This window comes from Tupaia chinensis, unplaced genomic scaffold (genome assembly GCF_000334495.1).
Source record: "Tupaia chinensis unplaced genomic scaffold, TupChi_1.0 Scaffold000387_1, whole genome shotgun sequence".
Classification (NCBI taxonomy): Eukaryota; Metazoa; Chordata; class Mammalia; order Scandentia; family Tupaiidae; genus Tupaia; species Tupaia belangeri.
In genome coordinates this window covers 1,701,598-1,720,869 of record NW_006159889.1, presented here as the reverse complement: position 1 = coordinate 1,720,869, position 19,272 = coordinate 1,701,598, and the positions used below count along the sequence as shown (strand labels likewise).

Sequence of the window (19,272 nt, the reverse complement as noted above, 5' to 3'; positions counted from 1 at the left end):
CCACGCCAGCTGAGAGGCCCACACGTGGCGGCTGATGTAACGCCCGCCCTCCCACACGCCTCGTACCCCGATTAGGGCGGACGCGCCCCGCTTCGAGGAACCGGGGTGCTCCGGGCGGTGCCGCAACTCCGAAAGCGACCGCGCCCCAGCCCGCCGGCTTGAGGCCTCTTCGCAGTCGGCCGCCCGCTACTTAAAGGAGCCGCACCCCCTTTCGGGCCTGCTCTCCGTAGGCCACGCCCCCTCGCTGTTCCCTCTTAAAGGAGCCGCGTCCCCGGCTTTCTGACAGCTCCCGCACAAAGCTTAGTCTTTTCCCCCCCCCAGAAACCAGCGTGAGGCTGCGACCGCTGGGAGGTAAAGGCTAGAGGGCGAGAGTGAGGAAGGAGAAAACATAAGAGGTTAAAGCCCCCAAAGTGTGGGAACATTAGAAGGCTGAGAGTAGTGGGTGAGGGGACTGGTTGAAGGGACTAACGGGCGACACTGAGCATGCCCAAGTGTTACCAAGGACCGCAGAGAAAACGCCCACTTACTCAGCCTACGCGGTGACCGTGGCGGTACCTGGCTTCGTTCCCCGGCTCTGGGGACACAGAAGAATGACACCTTTGACCTGGATGAACTCTCCAGGCAGAGGTGGACCCACGAAACACAAGCAAGCATGCGGCAAAATCGTGTGATGAACATGCTTTGGGGGAACAGTAGAAAGCTGGAAGGCCACTGGGAGGACCAAGGAAGGCTTCATGAAGAGAAAGGCTTTGCGATAGGTTGTGAAGATGGGTGTCATGTACGCAGGTGGAAATGAGGACAAGGGTGCCCAAAGAGGACACGGCTGCCTGAGCTGAAAGACTGAGGCACAGCTTCTGGGATGCTGAGTAGCCACTCCACAGTGGTGACAGTGGCCACAGGTAGCTGGCCTGGGCTCCCAGGAAAAACTAAGGGCCCTCCCCTGCTGCCCCAGCCATCGCAGTGAATGGAGGTTATGCTTTCTCCTCTACCTTCTAAACTGTGAGATCCTTGAAGCCAGGAAAAGAGTCTGTCACCTTTTTATTCGCAGAGGAGACTCTAGGGCTTGGTCCAGACGGATCCTTAAAATTTATTGACCTGCCAGTGTGCTGTTTGAGGGAGAGGAAACCCAGCAAGCAATGAGACTAGAGGTGGCTAGGATCCTGGGACTGTCCTCTCAACAGTCTGTCTTGGGTGACTCACGCAACTCAGACTCAGCTTGTCCCACCCGACTTATCCTGTTCCCCTCCAAACCTGCAGCATCAGTGCCTTCGTGTCTCTGGCCCTGGCTTCCTCCCATTGCACCAGCAGAAAGCAAACTCCTCATTCTCCCTACCTACTCCCAGTTCGGTTCCGCACTCACGTTACCTCCCGTATTTCCTTCAACTCTGCACCTCTCCTCACCCCATTATGTCCTTCTCGGTTGGCTTCTCATTTCTGGTCTGGTCCATTCCAGCAATTTCCCCTCCTCAAAGTCGATCTGCTTTGACACCTTCGGTAGCGGCCACTGCCCGTGGGATAAAGACCCAAATCCCTGGCCCTGATTATCTGTCCATCTTCATCTTGGGCCACTCTCTTACCGGCTCTCTGAGCTCCAGCCTCGGAGCCGTTTCACATTCTGTTTCATCCACTTTGAACCTCTTCCTCGTCCTCCCTCGCTATGACCACTTTGCTTCAATCCTGATCTTTTAAGCATCGCTTCCTCCCAGAAGCCCTCTCTCACTCACTCTCTGACAAGGCCAGGCCTCTCTGCTATAGTGCCTCGTAAAAAAATATTTCTCCTTTAAGCCTTTTATCTCCCACTGTAATATTTAAATATGAGTCATTAGTTTCACTTTCCCCCTAGCCTATAAACTGCATGAGGTTAGAGACCTTTAGTTCTTGGTGCCTAGCTCGGGTCTGGACAGAGCAGACCTGCAAGAAATATTTGTGGAATAAATGAATCTAGTGGTGAGCAGCCTGAAATGCCTGTCAAGCAATTTAGGCCATATCCTGTTCATTGTGGAGAACTATTGGAGAGAGTCAGAGCTTTAGGGCTTTAGGAAGATTAAATGATTATAGGGTTGGAAAATGTGGGGACTTGTAGTAAAGTCGAAAATTAGGCAGAAAGTTCAGAATTTATGGGCAATTATATTTGCCCCATCTTCCAGACGGAAAAAAAAAAAAAAAATTGAGGCTCAAACAGGTTTTATGGATCTTGCTAGAAATCACATACCTACTGAGTGGCAGAGCCAGAAATCCAGCCCAGGGCTACCAGATCCGAGAGCCTGGTGTTAAATGCTAAACTGACTCTGACTTGCTGCTTGTCAGTGGTGGCCCAGATGTGGGTTAGGGACATGTCTGGGGCCTGGGTGTTGAGGCTCTCCGACACCACAGGCATTCAATTGGTGATTTCTGAATGGATGGGTTGGGCCACTTAATAGGAATGGCAGGGCTGGTGCCATGGCCTAGTGGTTAAGGGAGCCAGATCCCACACGGCCAATCTTGGTTCAAATCCCCAGCCCCGATAGCTTGAGAACTGGTCCAGGTGCATGTGCATGCATGCCCCAAATTCCAGTGGGATGGAGAAATGGTGGAAAAGGAATTGTGTCACAACCACGCCCCATTGTAGGGTGCTTTTTCTCTGTCTCTGGCAAGCGTACACACCCTCTGGCAATAATAATAATAATAATATCAGAAATGGAAAAGGCAGGAGAGCTTTTACCCAACTCATTCAGGAGGCCGCCACGAGGCACTCTCCTCTGCCAGTCTGTAAGCTACCTGAAGGCAGGGACTGGCGGTGTAGTTGGTGTTCCGGGCTCAGTCAGTAACAGGCTCTAGTGACTTCCTGGATGTGAGGGGTCCCCTCAGAGCCAGAGGTGTCAAGTCCAAAACGCTGAGTTCGAGTTCTCATGCAGGCTCTTACAGGGAAGCCACCTGGCCTGTCCAAGACAGTCTTTTTCAGAGTATGCTGAGAGAGAAACTCTGGGATAACCTTGAGGAGAACACTCGAGCCTAAGTTCCAGCAGGGAGTAGCCTCCGTTTACTCACCTGAGCAGAGGTATAATCACTTCCAGCCATGAGGCTGCTTTGTTAAAAAAAAAAGAATTATTTAATTTTATTTATTTATTTTTTAGAGAGGTTCTCGCTATAGGGCGCTTGCGTTCACCAGACAGACAGACAGAGACAGAGAGACAAAAAGCGAGAAATCACCCCCCAGAGGGGAAGGTCACGCCGCAATCCCTTCTCCTCCATTCTCCTCTCGGGATCTTGGTCACGCACGCACACACGCCCGGCGTGAGTTTTAAGCCACCAGGTCCGGGACGCGAACCGCGGTCGACTACGTGGGAGTCCAGCGACATAGCCATTACGCTAACTGCTGGTTCCCTTCATTCATTTATTTTTAATTTGACCAGAGAGATACACAGAAAGAGAGAGAGAAAGCAAGCCACAACATCCAGGACTTGAACCGTTGTCGGCCATGTGGGAGTGTCCGGCACCTTAACCAGGATGCCACCAGCTGGTCCCGAGGCTGCTTTTAATGATGTCACCTGCCGTGATTATTGGCATCATTGTCAGTGTTACTCCTTGGCTGAAGAGACTTCAAGAAAGTCGGATCTAAAGTTTACTGCTGGGGCAGAGGTGCAGGGGTGAGCGGTGAGGGGGTATGCAGGGAGTGAGGACAAGGGTGTGATCTTCTGAGGAAGTGTACCCCCCTCTTCTCTAACTGCCCCAGAAGACCAAAGCCATGAGCAGGAACCTCCTTAGGAGGACCCCGAGAGGCAGGGTCTGCCTGGGTGGCTAACAAAGGGGCAATGGCTGTAAGTCTGTCCGTTCTCTGTCCCTGCTCAAAGAAGGAAGCTTTTCAGGAGGCCTGAGTGGCCAGGACAAAGGGCCTAAGGTAGCCAGGAGGTGATTTGCATAGGCAAAGGACTTCCTCCTCATCTCCTCCTCAGCCATCAATGACTTCCTGGGCTTGTGGGTGAGAGGTGACCCACAGATGGCTGTGGGTGGGGCAGAGTGGCTCAGAATAGCCTATGGAGTGGAGTCTGCTCCCTGGGAAGATGAGGAAGTCCCCAGAGGCAAAGCGAAATCTTTCCTGGAGCTGGCTCAATGGAAGCTGAACATCCTTGTCCATCAAACCAAAGGTTTTTCCTCTCTTGAGAGAATTCTTGGCGGTTCTCTGAATCCCAGCCCTCTCCAGAAGCCCTTCCTTCCCTCCCGGTGTGACATTAGACCAATAAACGCCAGCACAGCCTCGGACCTTGCACCTCCCCTGGTGTGGGGCCCCCTCCAGCTTGCCAATCCCACATTGCCTCAGATCCTCTGACGAGACCCCAGGCTGATCTGGAGCCCTCATCCCAGTGCCTCGTCCTCGCTGATTCCCTTTCATTTAAATTTAACCAGCACTTTCTGCAGGCTGAGTCTGGTGCCAGGTGCTGGGCACAGAGTGATAAAGAAAACAGAGTCCCAAGCCCTCAGGGATCTCACTGCCTGACGGACTTATAAGCAAATAAGTGTAACATGACGTGGAAGGACATGGGTAGAATCCTGCACAAAGCGGAAGAGAGGAAGCAATTTACTCGTTCTGGCTGCATAGAGCAGGTGATCCATAGGCCTGGGCCTAAAGGGTCTTAGAATTTCACCTGGTGGACAGGAGGGAAGTACCGAAGAGCGGACAGCCCGAGCCAAGGCACCGAGGCCTGACTGCACATGGTGTGTGCAGAGCTTACGGTCCAAGTGAGTGACATACCAATGAGCCCGGTGCCCCGGAGCCCAAGCAGTGTGGCATCGGGAGGGGAAGGAGCATCCTGGCTTCCTGTGTGCTGATCCAGGCCGGCTCCTCTCCTGGGGAAAGGTTGAAGCCATTCACACAGACCCTGAAGGATTTGGACCCTGGCCCAGTTCTGCGTTCATTTTTTATCTTTTATAGAATTGGGCATCTGGAGAGTCAAAAATAGACCTTTGCCCATTGGGACATGAAGCCCGGAGACCAAGAGATTCAGGGGAAGGGTTGGGAGAAGAGCTGGAAGGAGCTGGGCCTGAGGGTCACCCAGAGATGAGCAGGATGTGAAAGGGGCTGGGCAGGGGGAGGCGGTGAGGCCTGCTAGCTGGTGGTGCAGGGCTCTGCACGAGCTGTTTGCGAGCGCCCCAGGCCAACACCATAGCCTGCCCCGCCTTCCTACCCGCCCTCACCTTCCTCTCTGTTCTTTCCACAGCTCTGGAGGTCTGCAGTCTGAAAGGTACTGGAAACAGAACCTGTGAGTGTGGTCCGGGTCTCCAGAGCCCCACCCCACTGCCACCATGGTAGGAAAAGGTGCCAAAGGGATGCTGGTGAGTACAAGGCCAGGCTGCAATGGGTGGGGTGGTGGCTGGGGTTCCAAGCACTGCCCCCGGGCCTCCCGCCAGCTGCTTGCCTGGACAGGGGCCTGGGTCCAGGCCTGCCAGGGCTTCTGAGTGCCAGGGCTGCCCCAGGCCTAGGCAGACATCCCCTGACCCAGCAGGTAAACAGTGCAGGGTTCCAAGCCCACAGCTGGGCAGGGTCTACCATAGACCGCCCTCAAAGGCCCTCCAAGAGGCAGGAGAAGCAACCTTATCTTTGTCATGAGAGGCGCCCTGGAGAGAAGACCACAGCTTGTCCTTCTGGAAAGACAGTGGAACCTGGGGCTGTGTCCTGGCTAAACCCCAGCACCCCATGCCCACCCAGCCCTCTGCCTCTTGGTGTGTTCATCGTGTGCTGACCGAGGTGTGTGCATAGACCCTCTCTGGCTCCTCTCCATTTCTCAGGTTCCTTCTTACTCTGAAAAGTAACAACATTTGGTTTTTTAATCCCAGTCCAATCCCAAGGCTTCTCAGGTTTCCCTCTTCCCCTTCTCCGAACCCTGGCCCTTCCTTTGCACCTGCTGGGAAGCCCAAGAGAGCTGGTGGGAGGCCCCATGAGAACCAAGGCCTGGGTGAGGTTTTCACAGGAGCAGGACTCTTTCATGGGTGGAACAGGAAGCAGGAAAAAGGTGCCGGATCTTATCCCAAGGGCAATGGTTGTGTTTCTTCTCTTGGGATCTTGCCTCAGGGATGAGTGGACTGGGCAGCTGTCAGGGGCAGAAGCCAGTGGCTGAGTATGGTCATTCCCTCAGTAGCCCTTCCCCTGGGGTTCCTTCTGTTGCTTTTTCGTACAGCTGGAGGTTGCAGTCAACTCCCAGAGCCTGGGGTCTCTGCTGAGCCCTCCCCCAAGAACTTTGTCTCTCACAAAAGATTCCTGGGTGGTGCCAGAGTACCTCCAACGAACTAGCTCTGCTCCAGGCCTGATCCTCTGTCTAGCTGTTCTGAACCTCCAGCATCCAGTCTCCGCCCAGTTTCTCTGCCTGTGCTGGTCTGTCCCCCTCCTGGCTAGAACAAATCTGAATGAACCAAGCTTTTGGAAGGAGTCCTGAGCCACCCGAAATCTGGGTGCTCAGAAATGGGCACAGATGGACGTCTTAGGACCTGAGCCCTGGATAGGTGTGGACCCACCTTTGCCGGAGAAGTCTTGGAATTGCCATGGGCCTGTGGTAGGACGTGGAGTGTGGCTCCCCCTTCCTACCCTGGAGAGTGTGAGCTCTGCGAAACCGTCTGGGTACTCCCTGTTGCTCCTCTTTCTCTGGAGTGACCCTAGAAGGCCTGGGCAGCGGGCAGGGGAGATGTAGGACCCACGTGGGCAGCGTGGAGAGCATGAATCACAGTGTCCCAGAATCCCCTCCTGCGTTGAGCTCCCAACCCTGTGCTCCACCGGCCAGCTCGGCCCACCGGTCTGTGGAAGGGAAGGCTGCCTTGGGACTCCTGTTCCCAGCACCAGGATGTGCCTAAAGATAGCCGAGGCTCGCTTTCCTCCATGCCCTCTGCCCTTTGACTTCTGCCCGCTGTTGCTGCGTTTGAGGCTCATAGCATCTGTCCCAAGGGCACCCCTTGCGGTCACTCGGAGACTCTATTCCTGCCTCTTTTTTGGTTCTGCTGATGACCTTGGGCTACTCTCTGCTCGGGTCCCAGTTGGGGACTGACTCGGCCGCCAGTCAGTGCTGGTGTCTAGGAGACAGCCTGTGAGGTGGACCAGGCCCAGCCCTCCAGCCCAGTCCAGCCCAGCCCAGCCCAACCCTCCACCACAGGCTGCTGAGTGAGCACTGATTCAGTGTCTTCCAGAGGGCAAGTGGCTAAGGAAGTTTCTTCCCAACTCGCTCCATCTTTGGCTGCGGTGGTAGGTCAGAAGAGAGAGCGTTCAGGGGTGAGCGTGTGAGCTGGGGGCGCTCAGATCTTCCTGGGCCGCTGTGGCTCCTGTTGACCCGTCTGTGCTCTGGTATGTGGGGGTCGTCCTTGCTGTAGGATCCTCACTTCTCTCCCCTCGCTTCCCCCCAGGTTTGGGTGTGAGATGACAGGCCCCGGTTTCTTCCGTGTCCATAGACACCCTGTGTCATCCTTGGAGCTCTGCTGGACTCTGGTGCAGGTGCTATGGGGGAGCAAACTGCTTCCCACACGTGCCCAGACCCACATGCCTGCTCCACGTGCCCCCCGCCCCCACTCCCAGCCCAGATGGTCTCTGCCAGGCCAGCTCAGCTGCCTCCCTCACGCCTCAGCAGCTCCCAGGACAGGGCCATGCAGGAACCCAGCTGGCCAGGGTGCCTCCAAGCCTGGGAGCAGCTGGGATGCTCGGGGGCACCCGGGGGTGGGTGGGGTGGTCCTTCCATGGAGACCAAGGCCTCTGTATTCATGCGGGGAGGCTGCCTGGGTCCCAGAGGACAGGGCGCTAGAGGGGAAGAGCCCAGGACAGGGGGCCAGAGAGCCCACTGGCCTGACTTTAGTCCCTCTGCCTCGCACAAATTCCCCTCCTGTGCCGCTCCCCTCATATTGCATCTTGGGCAGAGGAGGCTGTGGTGAGCCTCGCGGGCCTCTCTTCCGTGTCTTTGAGCACGCTGGTTGCTTTTGCCCTCAGGAAGCCTTGTGATGAATAAGAGCAGAGTCACTCGGTCTGGGACTCTGGGCGCCAGAGCATCTGAGTCTCAGAAGGCTTTGCAAGCACCGAAGGCCGCCTGGAGCTGTTCTGCCCTGGCCTGTCTGCTTGTGCTTTGATAGGAGGTTTGGTTGCCTCCTGTCTACAGCATCCACCACAAGGCCTGGCACACAGTGGGTGCTCACCCAGCCCGTCTTGGCATGTAGCGAGTGATCGGTGCACATTGGGCACTCCCTTGGTAGAGGGCCTGTCTCCCTTGGGCTCTGACCTAGCACAGGTCTCGGCATGTGGCAAATGTTTGGCTAGTGCAGACTGGCACACACTGAGTACTTCTTAGCACAGAGCCCATCAGCTGGGTACTCATGGAGCATGGTCCAGGCTCATGGGCCTGTGGCCCCCCTCTTCTGCAGAGCAGGGCAGCGGGTACCCACCCAGCTCACCTGCAGTGGGTTGCCTGGCACAGACTTTGGCATACATGGGGTGCTTCCCTAGTACAGGACCTAGCATGCTGCAGAGTCACACTTGGCATTTGACTGACACACCAGGAGAGCTTGGGCACTCGCCCAGCTCTTACCTGGCACACAGTGGGTACCCTCCTGGCAGAGAACCTGGTACTCTCCTAATAGTGGCACTCTTATCAGAGACCAGAAACACAGTAGGTGCTTTCCTAGCTCAGAACCTGGCATACAATGGGCACTCTCCTAGCACAAAGCTTGACTCACCGTAGGTGCTCTCCTTATTCAGGGACTGGCACATAGTGGGCACTCTCCTAACAGAGACCTGACACACAGAAGGTGCTCTCCCAGCACAGAACCCAGCATACGGTGGGCACCCTGCTAGCATAACCTGGCACACACAGTGGGTGTCCTACTGGCACAGTACCTGATACTATCCAAGCAGTGGCATCCTCCTGGTAGGGACTTGACTCTCAGTGGGCACTTTCCTAGCTCAGAGCTTGCTACATAGTGCATACTCTTCCAGCCCTGGCCCTGGCACACAGCAGCCACTGTCCTTGTGTAAGGCCTGTCCCAGCAGAGGTGTCCCCTAGCCAGGACAGCCTGAGCAATGTGCTGACCTGCATTGTGCAACTGCGCACCCTACCTGGTGAAAAGGACGATACCTGGACCCAGAAGAAAGGGCCCAGCCTCCTTCCGGCTTCCTCTCTGCTCTCCCTCCCCTTCCCACTTTCTCTCTAGCCCACCCACTCAGCCTTGCGGCCTCAATCTCCACACACACACACACACACACACACACACACACACACACACACACACGTATTCACCCCAGCCCCCCCCCCCCCAATGAGTAATGAGTGAATCAAGTGGTTCAAAATTTTACAAAGTTTAAAACAGAGAGAACCCATGCCTAAAATAATTTAATATTTGTAGGTGTCTGGGGCCTTCTGACTCCAGAGGCAAAACTGGCTAGGGGGCAGAGCGTCAGTGAGAGCAGTCTAGGCAAATGTGTTAAGAGCATGGTGATGCTCAATGTAAAGTACTCATTACTCTTGGGGATAAGAGTGTGGCGGGAAATAGAATGACTGGAACGAGAAATCATCCCCTTAACCCCGGGAGACATGGCTTTGTCACGACTCCTCCTCCTCCTCCTCCTCCCCCCCCCTCTCCCCCTCCCCCCCCCCCCCCACACACACACACACACACACACACACACACACACACACACACGGCTTCCCTTCAGCCCTCCCCCACCCCAGCACTTTCCAGTCCTAGCTCAGAGAGACAGTCCCTCCAGAGTCACAGGGCACACAAAGCCCCTCAACTCCTTGGCCCTCTGGAAGTGGGCCCATTCTTATTAAGAGAAGTCAGAGGCGGGGCTGGGGGAGTCGGCCTCCCTAAGTGGGGCTGGAGCAGCTGGATCCCGCTAATGAGGCCTCATTACGGCCAGGGCCCAGCTGGGCTGCCGCCGCCTCCTGTCCCCATGGCCAGAGCCAGGGAAAGCCATCCAGCCAGGGCTGCCTGTTCTGGGCACCCGGCCCGGGCCAGGGCAGCCAGAGCCCAGAGCCCACCCTGGGTGGAAGTGAGCACTTGGGCATCATGGGTGACTGGGCCTTCCTGGAGCCCGTGGCCCAGCCAGGGCCTTGGCCTCGGTCTGTGCCACAGGAAGTCAAGGAGTGTGTCCGGGGACCAGGCTGCATGATGATGGCCCAGTAAGTGGCTGAGTTAGTGGGGTCTGAGGCCATCCTTAGGACACTTGCAGGAGCCAAGGTCTCTCCTCTTTTTGCTCCCAGAATGGGGATAATAATATAACTCCTTCAGGGGACTGTTGGGAGAGCCAAAAGAGTTGCTTTTTTTTTTTTTTAAGAGATTTTTGCAATAGGGTGTATATACTCACCAGAGAGACAGAGAGACAGAAAGCGAGAAATCACTCCCTAGCGGGGAGGGCCATGCTGCAATCCCTTTTCCTCGATTCTCCTCTCAGGATTTTGGACACACATGCACACACACCTGGCATGAGTTTTAAGCTGCTGGGACTGGGACTCGAACCACAGTCGGCCATGTGGGAGTCCAGTGATGTAACCATTACATCATCTGCGGTCCCCAAACTGAGTTTTAGTATGTCTAAATGTTCAACTCTGAGTAAGCACTTAGTATGTATCGCCTGTCAGTATGATCACCCCCACTCTCTGGACTCAGCAAATGGTGGATAGCATCCCCATTTCAGAGACGAAGAGACTGAGACCAAACGTGTTAAGGGACCTGCCTTAGGTTCTATGTGGTGAGAAACTAGCAGTGCTGGGATTTGACCCAAGGCCTGACTGACTCTAAAGCCTGTGTCTTTTCTTGAAGGGTCACCCTGCCCTAGACAATATGCCCCATGATCCCTGCATGGTGCCCGCCCTCGCTGAGCGCACAGGAGAGCTGTCCTTCCCAGAAAAGCAGCCTCCGTCTGACAGACGCGTGCTCAGGCCTCTCCGTCCACCAGACCCTCTGCCACTTTCAGTTTCCAGAGGAACTTGCACCTTCTAACACCAGGACGCTTTCACCCACCTTCCCAGCCGCTGGTGCGTGGTGTCTCAGCGCCAGCTGAAGTGTGGCCTCAGAGAGGGATAGGGTGGCTTCGAGTGACCCAGGGGGCCTGCCCAGCCCAGGCAGTACATACTCTCCGACCAGCACCTCAGGCCTTGGTGACAAAGTCCAGGTCCCCATGGGTCTTATTCCAGGGTCCCACTGTGCCTGGTGACCCACTTCTAGTTAATGCCATCTTCCTTCAGATGGGTGACGGCATGGTTCTCTAGGCCAGAGTTTTCTTGCAGGGCCAGCCACGTCCCCCCATAGGACAGCCTGTCATCCTGACTGACTTGGGGGTGGACCAACTCCAGGGGACAGTTTCGGCTGCAGAGCCCGGTATCCCCAGCCCACACTGCCCTCAGACGTCCAAATGGCTCTGGTTGCGCCTGTGGCCTGCGCCCTGTCTTCCTGCCTCATCACCATCTCTAGTGCCCAATGGGGCAAAACCCATCATGTACCCAGCACCCAGCAGCCCTACCAGGAGCCCACCGAGAGCCAGGCCCTGTGGGCTCCGGCAGCATCAAGGCCCCGAAGCCAGCTCTGGGAGGCCAGTGGGCCACCCTCTCACTCTCCCACACTCGCCCTGCCCCACTCTGTGGTTGTGAAAGTGTGCGTGTGTATGTGTTTTGTTCTGGTAACTTGCTGGGAACAAGGGAAAAACACAACAGCCCCACGCCTCGCTCGCTCTGGAGCACCCGCGCCGGGCTGCAGGGGGACTGGCCGGAGGGGGAGGGCCAGGGGAGGGGGGAGGCAGAGCTTCGGGAGGAGATGAGGTGAAAGTAATTGACGCTGCCCAGCCCAGCAGTGGGAGAGGCAGGGGATGCTCAGTGTCGCTCTGGAGCTGGCAGAGGTGTGAATGAGCGGCGGAGACACACGCGCTCCGCTCCGAGTGCTCGCCCCAGGATGGCCGCGGCTGACGGACCTGCGGCCCCCTCTTCCCCAGAGCAGGTCAGTCACCTTCCAGAAGATCAAGCCCCTTCCCTGGTGCCAGGCAGGCTTGGAGGCTGGGCTGGGGGTGGGGAGAGGGGCTGAGTGGTCTGTGCCAGGGAGGGTCAGGCACAGCCAGCGAGCGAGACAGACACCAGCAAAAGTGACCCAGAAAGTTGCAACTGTGCAAAGGAGTGCAGGAAGAGTTAGCTGTGTGGTGGGGACGAGAGGGAGGAGAGTGGGGGTGTGAGGGCCCCCCCAGCCCAAGGACCTGCTGAGAATCTGCTCTGTGTATCAAAGCTGCATTGTCCTAGCTCCCGGGGAGACGGGCCGGAGGTGCCCAGGAATTGTACTAATCAATACAGCCTCATTGTCTGTGCCACGGCAGTTACTCCTATGGGGAGAGTGGTGAGGGGGCAGGGGAACGTGGCACATGGCTCAGTGGTGGTGGCGGGGGAGAACGGGGCAAGAGTTGCAGCTGGGTGGAGAGGGACCCCATGGAACGTCCCTCAGGGTCCAGGGCAAGTGTCCACATAGGGTGGGAGCCGGTGTCCCATCCCTGGAAGCTGGGGATGGGCAAGGATGTCCTCCACAATGCAGCTGGTGGCAGCGAGGGTGAGGGGACTGGGAATGTCACCCTTCTCCCCTGTAGGACATCCCGACTTGACCTTCAGGAGGCAGGAGAAGGAATGTCCTCTGAGGCGACGCAGCTTGGGTTTGGGAACAGCATCGTATACAGCTGCCCTTAAGCACCAGAGCCGCTAGGATCAAGACCAAAGCTACTTCCCAGAATGCCAACCTGCTGCCAGCCGACTAGGGGAAAGGCCTCCCACAGCTGCCACGGGGCAGAGAGGAACGATTCCCTCCAGTCTCCTGGGCTGTCGGCCTCCCCAGGGTGGAAGGCAAGCAGATGAGCAGGTTCCCACCGTGTCCTTTCTTACCTTCCCCAGGGTCTGGAGTGGAGCCTGGCATGCCTGGGGGTGCCAGTCTTCTGTCTGCTGCCCACAGTGCTGGCAGGTCACGCTCTGCCAATCAGGGCTCTGTGACGAAACAGCACGAGGCACATCCTTGCCTCTCTTACCTGCCCTGTGACGGCCTGGACTCTGCAGGCTCCTGGAGCCTGAGAGGTGCCCAGAGCTTACTCCGAGGTTTTCTCCCAGGTCGGACACACCAATGGCCCCCCAGGGACTGTTAAGTTCTGGGGTACATTTTCCCATGGCCCTGCTCCTCCACCCCAGCCCCTGACTCTCCTGGTGACTGAGACTAGAGCCGTACTGGGTCTCTGTCCCCACTCAGCACCATGCAGCTGAAGGACAAGATTGTCCTTGCAGGCAAGGTGCCGCTGAGGGCCAACCTGCTCCTTGTACTGATGGGAAAAAACTTGGAGGGGAAACGACAGAGGGGTGCCTTAGTGGGAGGTCACGGGGTCTTCTGAGACAGCCACAATTTACTGTAATGGCTGTTCCAGCCCAATTCCCCACTGGGGCTTAGAGAAAAGCTGCCAGTGATCTGTTTGGCTCAAAGTCAGTCTGGGATGTGAGGTCTTGCCCGTTCTCCTCCATGAAGTTTGTCTTGGATGGGACACATCCCATGAGCAAGCCCTGGGGCTGGACGGCCCTAAACAAGAAGTCTGCTGGATCCCAGCGGGCCCACGCCGCCAGGGCAGCTCCAGGATTCCTCAGTGTCCGCCGAGAGTGGGAAGAAGGAGTTCACGATTCACAAAAATATCCACTGGACGCTGACCTAGGGGGGGGCGGAAGCCCCAAGCCCGAGCAGAGTCGCTTGGGTAGAAAGCTGGGCTGAGTCCATGCATGAATGGACAGTCCTCCCATTGGTCCTGGTTACCTGTGGGAGTGACTGGCTCAGCCCCTCTGTCTCCTCCTTACACTTAAAAAAATTATTTTTGCAATAAACTTAAACTTTTGAGCACAAAACAATTTTTTAAAGTCTGCAGAGCTAGTGGGAATTCATGGAAAATACCAACATAAGTCAGAAGTAGCAAAATTCCAGGCGAGGTAAAGCCCCCAAGTCGCAGGTCTCAGGCCGCCTAGTCTGAATCCACAGGTCTGTAGAGGTTGTGTAGTCTACACCCGACTTGCAGCTGGGCTGCTGAGATACAGACAGTGCAAGGGACTTGCTCAGGCTTCCTGGAGAACAGCAGGGCTCTAAGCCCGCAGGTGGCCCTCCTCTGCCAAGCCTGAGGCAGAGTGGAGATCCAAATCCTGCCCCAGAGCTAAGAGCCTCAATTCCAGGGCTCCTCCGGAGCAGGAAGGCCAGGCGGAGTGCTGCAGAAAGGGCTTATGTAAGTGACTTCGCTCCGTGTGGCTGACTTAGCTGGGGGGGGTTGTTCGCCCAAGAAAGTCCTCATGCTGGGGCAGACACCGATGCCTCTGTGACTGGTTCTCAAGGGTAAGGAATATCCAAGGTGTGTGTGTGTGTGTGTGTGTGTGTGTGTATGCACACGAGTGCACACGCACGTGCGCATGCAAGCACTCATACGTGCATTTGGTAGCCATCCCAGCCCGCCCAGCTGTGGAAGGAAAGCTCCAATACCTCTAATTCTGCCCAGCCTGGGAGAGCTTGGGGACAGGGCAGGGTACCCTGGGCTAGAGACCACCACTGGCAATGGTCTCTCAGAGCTCCTGGGAGGATGGCAGGGCACTGACAGGGGAACCAGAGTGAGGGCAGAGACTGACCAGGGAGTCCAGCCCAGGGTGGGGGAGGGAAGCAGCGAGGAGCAGACAGTGGGTGGTGGGTGGTAGGCAGGAGAAGCCGGGAGCCCGGCCAGTCAGTGGGGCTAAGCTGGCTTAGGCAGACGGGCAGCCAGTCTGGGTCAAACGGGGAACACAAAAGGGTTCTTTCGTGGGTACCCCAGAGTGGATGGCTATGGCAGGGGCGGTTAATATCAGTGACACAGCCGTCCACCCAGCAAATCAAGAAAAACGAGAGGCTTAGGATAGGAAATATTGTGCAAGGACCAAGAAAACAAAACAAAAAGCTATGCAGCATTGAAAAAGGCTTAGCTGCCCAGGAAGGAAGAGGAGGGGCACTACAGCACCCGGAAAACCCCGCAGAAAGAGAACGCTTTGAAGAGTCTTTCCTCCAGTTTTTGCTTGGAGAAACATAGGCTCGTGCTGTCTCCTTCCGTGAGCTCGGTCTTAGCCAGGCGGCAGAAAGAGAGAGGGCCCTGGAATCGAAGTCCGAGGAGCTGGGGACGAGGTTCCCACGAGCAGGCAGGACAGTGCCGTGTCTGCCGGAGCCTCCGCACACAGCAGACCTCCGTTGTCAGGTGCCCACCTGAGCCCCGTCGCCAAGCCCAGGTTCTGGGGCTGCAGCCCACACGGCTGCACTGGTTAGTGCTTGGCTCTGTGGTTTGTAGCTCATTAAGTGGGCAGCTCCCTGTGGCACGTGGCTGGGGGCATCTCCGCCCTCCCTGTCCCCTCCATTCCAGGAAGGAGCAGCTCTCGGAGCTCTAAGTCTGGTCCTGATGTACTTGATTTGAGGAGTGGGGGGAGTCCCTACCGGGACCAGGAGAGACACCTCAGACATTAAGCCTTCGAGACCTGGGTCTCCGCCAGGGGGCTTGCTCTTGCCCTGCCGGCAGGTCCATCCTGGACCCTCGGTTGTCCCTTTTACAGCTGTAACCACTGCTCTGTGACCCCACCCATGAACTGTCCCGCTGCCACAATCCCTCATTGTGCCCCTGAGTAAACAAGCCTTGAACAGAATAAAACAGTTATTGTAGGGGCGGCTTATAGGAGCCCTATTTGGTTGGTATTTGTTTGGAAATGGATAAACCACCCCAAGCAGGCCTTACACCCTCCGAATCATGCCCCCCGACCCTGTGGTATTGCTACGCCTGCCCCAGTGTAGGCCCTCGGAGGTGGTGACTGGCTCAGGCAGGATTCTGTAGGGGCAAGTCCCAGAAGGCACACTCAGGCTGGGAGCCACCCTCTCTCTGGGCCAAGTGTACCTTCGAGCCCCTTCACCAGGCAGGCCTTCCTCGACCTCAGTGGCATCCGTCCTTGTCCTCCTTCCACTCTGTGACTTCCATAGTCAGTGTATGCTCACACTGGGGTCGCAGGTGAAAGCCACTGGGTTTAGTCGTGGGGGGCTTGCTCCCCATCAGACCTCCAGCTCGGGGTGCTAGGGGCTCTCTGCTTTGCCACTGCAGCACTTCCGATACCCAGCATGCAGTAGGTGTCAATCTGTCACTGCATCCGCTGATCAGTGCGAATGAATGCAGGCTTGCTCTAGGGGCCCCTGGGTGGGGACCCTGTGGTTTCTGAAGCCCCAGACCTCTGCTGGGGGCCATGCTGAGCTGCATACAGGATGGTCACCCCCAGAGTTATTGGACCTGTCGTGCTCATGCACCAGGCAGAGTCTGCGTCACCAAGGGGGCCTGACCGGGTGTTTGGGGCCCCATGAGGCCATTCGTTCCCTCTTGTCCATCAGTGACAGGGTCCAACAGCGTTTCAAAGCCTCAGCCTCCTTGCTATTCTCTAGAATGACTGCTGTCCTTAAATATGTCTCTTTCGAGCCAAGAATAAGCGCCATGCCACCTTCTCGCAGAGGCCATGCCGGCCCAACTCTGATCCTGGGTGTCTTCCAGGACTCCTGGCCACTTCTCTCAGGGGCATAGCCGTCGCCGGGCGGCTCTTCCTGGCATTCAAGGACTCGCTGTCTGTCTCTCTGTTGGTGACTCTTGAGTCCCTGTGTCTCCCTCAGGCTTTGGCTCAGGGCGGCTTGATTTCCTGCTCACTGTGGGTGGACGGGTGTGGCCCAGCGAAGGGGCACTTGCAGAGCCAGTTCTAGCTCTGGGCCTAGGGTTCCAGAAGGGGCTGTCCTCAGCGGACCCAGGCCACCCAGCCCACCCCTGTGGTTGCCCAGGCAGGCCCAGCCTTTTTTCCCGGGCAGACTCCCTCATCAGCCCCGTGTGACCTCTGGGCTTCTTCCTCTGCAGGTGACCCTCCTCGGTGCAGGGACCCTGCTCCCTCCTGCCCCTTCTGGAGCCACTTCCTCTGTTTCTCCTAGCAGAGTGTCTCCCCACAGTCTGGCATTGTGCCTACAACTCTGGTCTCCTCCCCTAACTTATGGCCCAGCACCCCCTCGCTGGGCCCCAGTTCAGCCTCTCAGGACGCCCCCCTGAGCCATGGCAATATAGATGGCTTCCCTGAACTTCCTACCAGAATGCCCTGCTCAGGTCTGGCTCAGTTCAAAGGCTACCCACCCCAGCTCTGCCCACCCTGTGCCCCCAGGACGGGGGAGGGGTCTAGTCCCCCTCCCTCACAGCTGCCTGCCCATGGGCAGCGTGCTCAGCCTGGCGATGTGCTGGCGGCGGTGCGGGGGTGCTGTCTGGACACAGGCCCCTTTGTGCCCAGCCTTACTTGGCTGCTTGGTATGAGGTTCAGCTGCTCCCAGATCCTTCCCCGAAGGGGAGCAGGCAGGTTTTGGAGGGGTTGGGGGCTCTCGGCTCTAGCTCCCTCCTCTGTGTCACCTCTCAGCGGCTAGCAGCAGCTCCTCAGGTGGGCTGGGACACCTGGCACAGGGTACTGGGGGGCTGGTGAGGGAGGCTCTGCTGGGCACCCCCTGGCAGCCGCTCCTCCCTCTCCCTGCCTCTGCCAGGCCTGCCTGCAGCCCTGCCAGCAGTGGGGAAGCCCAGAGAGGGGGCGGGGCCTGGAGGGCCCTGGTGTCCCCGCTCAGGGAGGTCCAGAGGGTCAGGTGCGGAGCACAAATGCCTTGCTGATAGTAGCTTCTCTCTTGTCCCCACAGAATGGTGCTGTGCCCGGTGAGGCCACCAAGAGGGACCAGAACCTCAGTCGGGGCAACTGGAGCAACCAGATCGAGTTTGTACTGACGAGCGTGGGCTATGCCGTGGGCCTGGGCAATGTCTGGCGCTTCCCATACCTCTGCTATCGCAACGGGGGAGGTACCAGCCGGCACAGGGCAGGGACCACCCACTGGGCACAGAACCCACCCCAGACAGGCAGGCCATCTTCGCCCCCACCTGTGGCTTAGGCCCCCTCTGCTTCAGGCACGGCCCTCCCCCAGCCCCTGGCAGCCTGTTGTCTGGGCATGGCACTGCCAGCCTGCCTGCTCCCCTGCGTGAGGGGAGGTGAGAAAAGCACTGCAGCCTCGGGGGTTCCCTGCCTTAGCCCTGTGTTCCAACAGCTCCCTCCCCCAAAGGTCTGGGACATTTGGAGGTCCCAGCAACTTGTGTTTGTGAAATTGCTTGGTGAAACCATCAAGTCGTATCCAAACCTGGCAGCTCTGGGATTCTGCTCAGAGCAGAGTTTCCTGGGAGCCCCTGGCAAGTTCAAAGACAGGCTGGGGGTGAGTGCCACAGACCCAGGCTCCTGCTCAGTGCCCGGCACACTCCTCCGTGGGCCCTACCCAGTGGCACAGGTTTGGCTGTTGGGGTCTGAGCAGGAAGTCCGGGGCCAGCCCGCGCCCACCCTGAGCCGGCCCTCTCCCCGCTGCCAGGCGCCTTCATGTTTCCCTACTTCATCATGCTGGTATTCTGCGGGATCCCACTCTTCTTCATGGAGCTCTCCTTCGGCCAGTTTGCCAGCCAGGGCTGTCTAGGGGTCTGGAAGATCAGCCCCATGTTCAAAGGTGAGGCTTGGGTGGGCCACATGCTCACGCACCGACACGCACTCATTCAGGTCATGTGCTGACTCGCCCATCTGTGCAAACACTGCTGACCCTCGTGGAGCCCTGGTGCTGACCCCACGCCGCACGCCAGCGGCTAAGCGCATCGATGCATGTGGGGGGTCCCTGTTTACTTGACCCCCCCCACTACGTGCATAGACAAAACTCCTTTGCCCCTAGCAAGGCCTTCACCTGGCTCTCCGGCTTCCCATCAAAGCCTGCCCCACCGCTGGCCCTTAGAAGTAGTTAACCTCGCCTCCTGCCGCTAGGCGTGCGAGGCTCCCGCTCGTCCTGACAGCACTGACCGGTGGCCTCCCCTCCGCAGGCGTGGGCTACGGCATGATGGTGGTGTCCACGTACATCGGCATCTACTACAACGTGGTCATCTCCATCGCCTTCTACTACTTCTTCTCGTCCATGACACCTGTGCTGCCCTGGGCCTACTGCAATAACCCCTGGAACACGCCCGACTGCGCCAGCGTGCTGGACACCACCAACCACACTAACAGCTCCCAGCCTCCCGCGCCCAGCAACCTCTCCAACCTGCTCAACCACACCTTCCAGAGGACCAGCCCCAGCGAGGAGTACTGGAGGTGAGGCGCGCTGTGGACGGGGCAGCCCTGGCCCTCCTCTGCATCAGGCTGCCGTCTGAGGCCTGGTCAACTCCCCGCTGCACTTCAGCCCTCGGCTGGGGCTGGGGCTGGGGCTGGG

General features: G+C 57.6%; 1 protein-coding gene across 4 annotated transcripts in view; it reads left to right on the top strand.

Moving 5' to 3' along the window:
- The window catches only part of SLC6A9 (solute carrier family 6 member 9), a gene marked incomplete at its 3' end in the record, with an annotated part of 36,861 nt that overhangs the window by 1,010 nt on the left and 16,579 nt on the right, over positions 1-19,272 (top strand). For 2 of the 4 annotated variants that reach the window (XM_014589872.2, XM_027773915.1), the window contains 4 exon segments: positions 5,196-5,310; positions 17,683-17,839; positions 18,394-18,525; positions 18,887-19,154. In XM_014589872.2, the coding sequence (XP_014445358.1) occupies positions 5,281-5,310; positions 17,683-17,839; positions 18,394-18,525; positions 18,887-19,154 (587 nt within the window). 4 annotated transcript variants of the gene reach the window in all.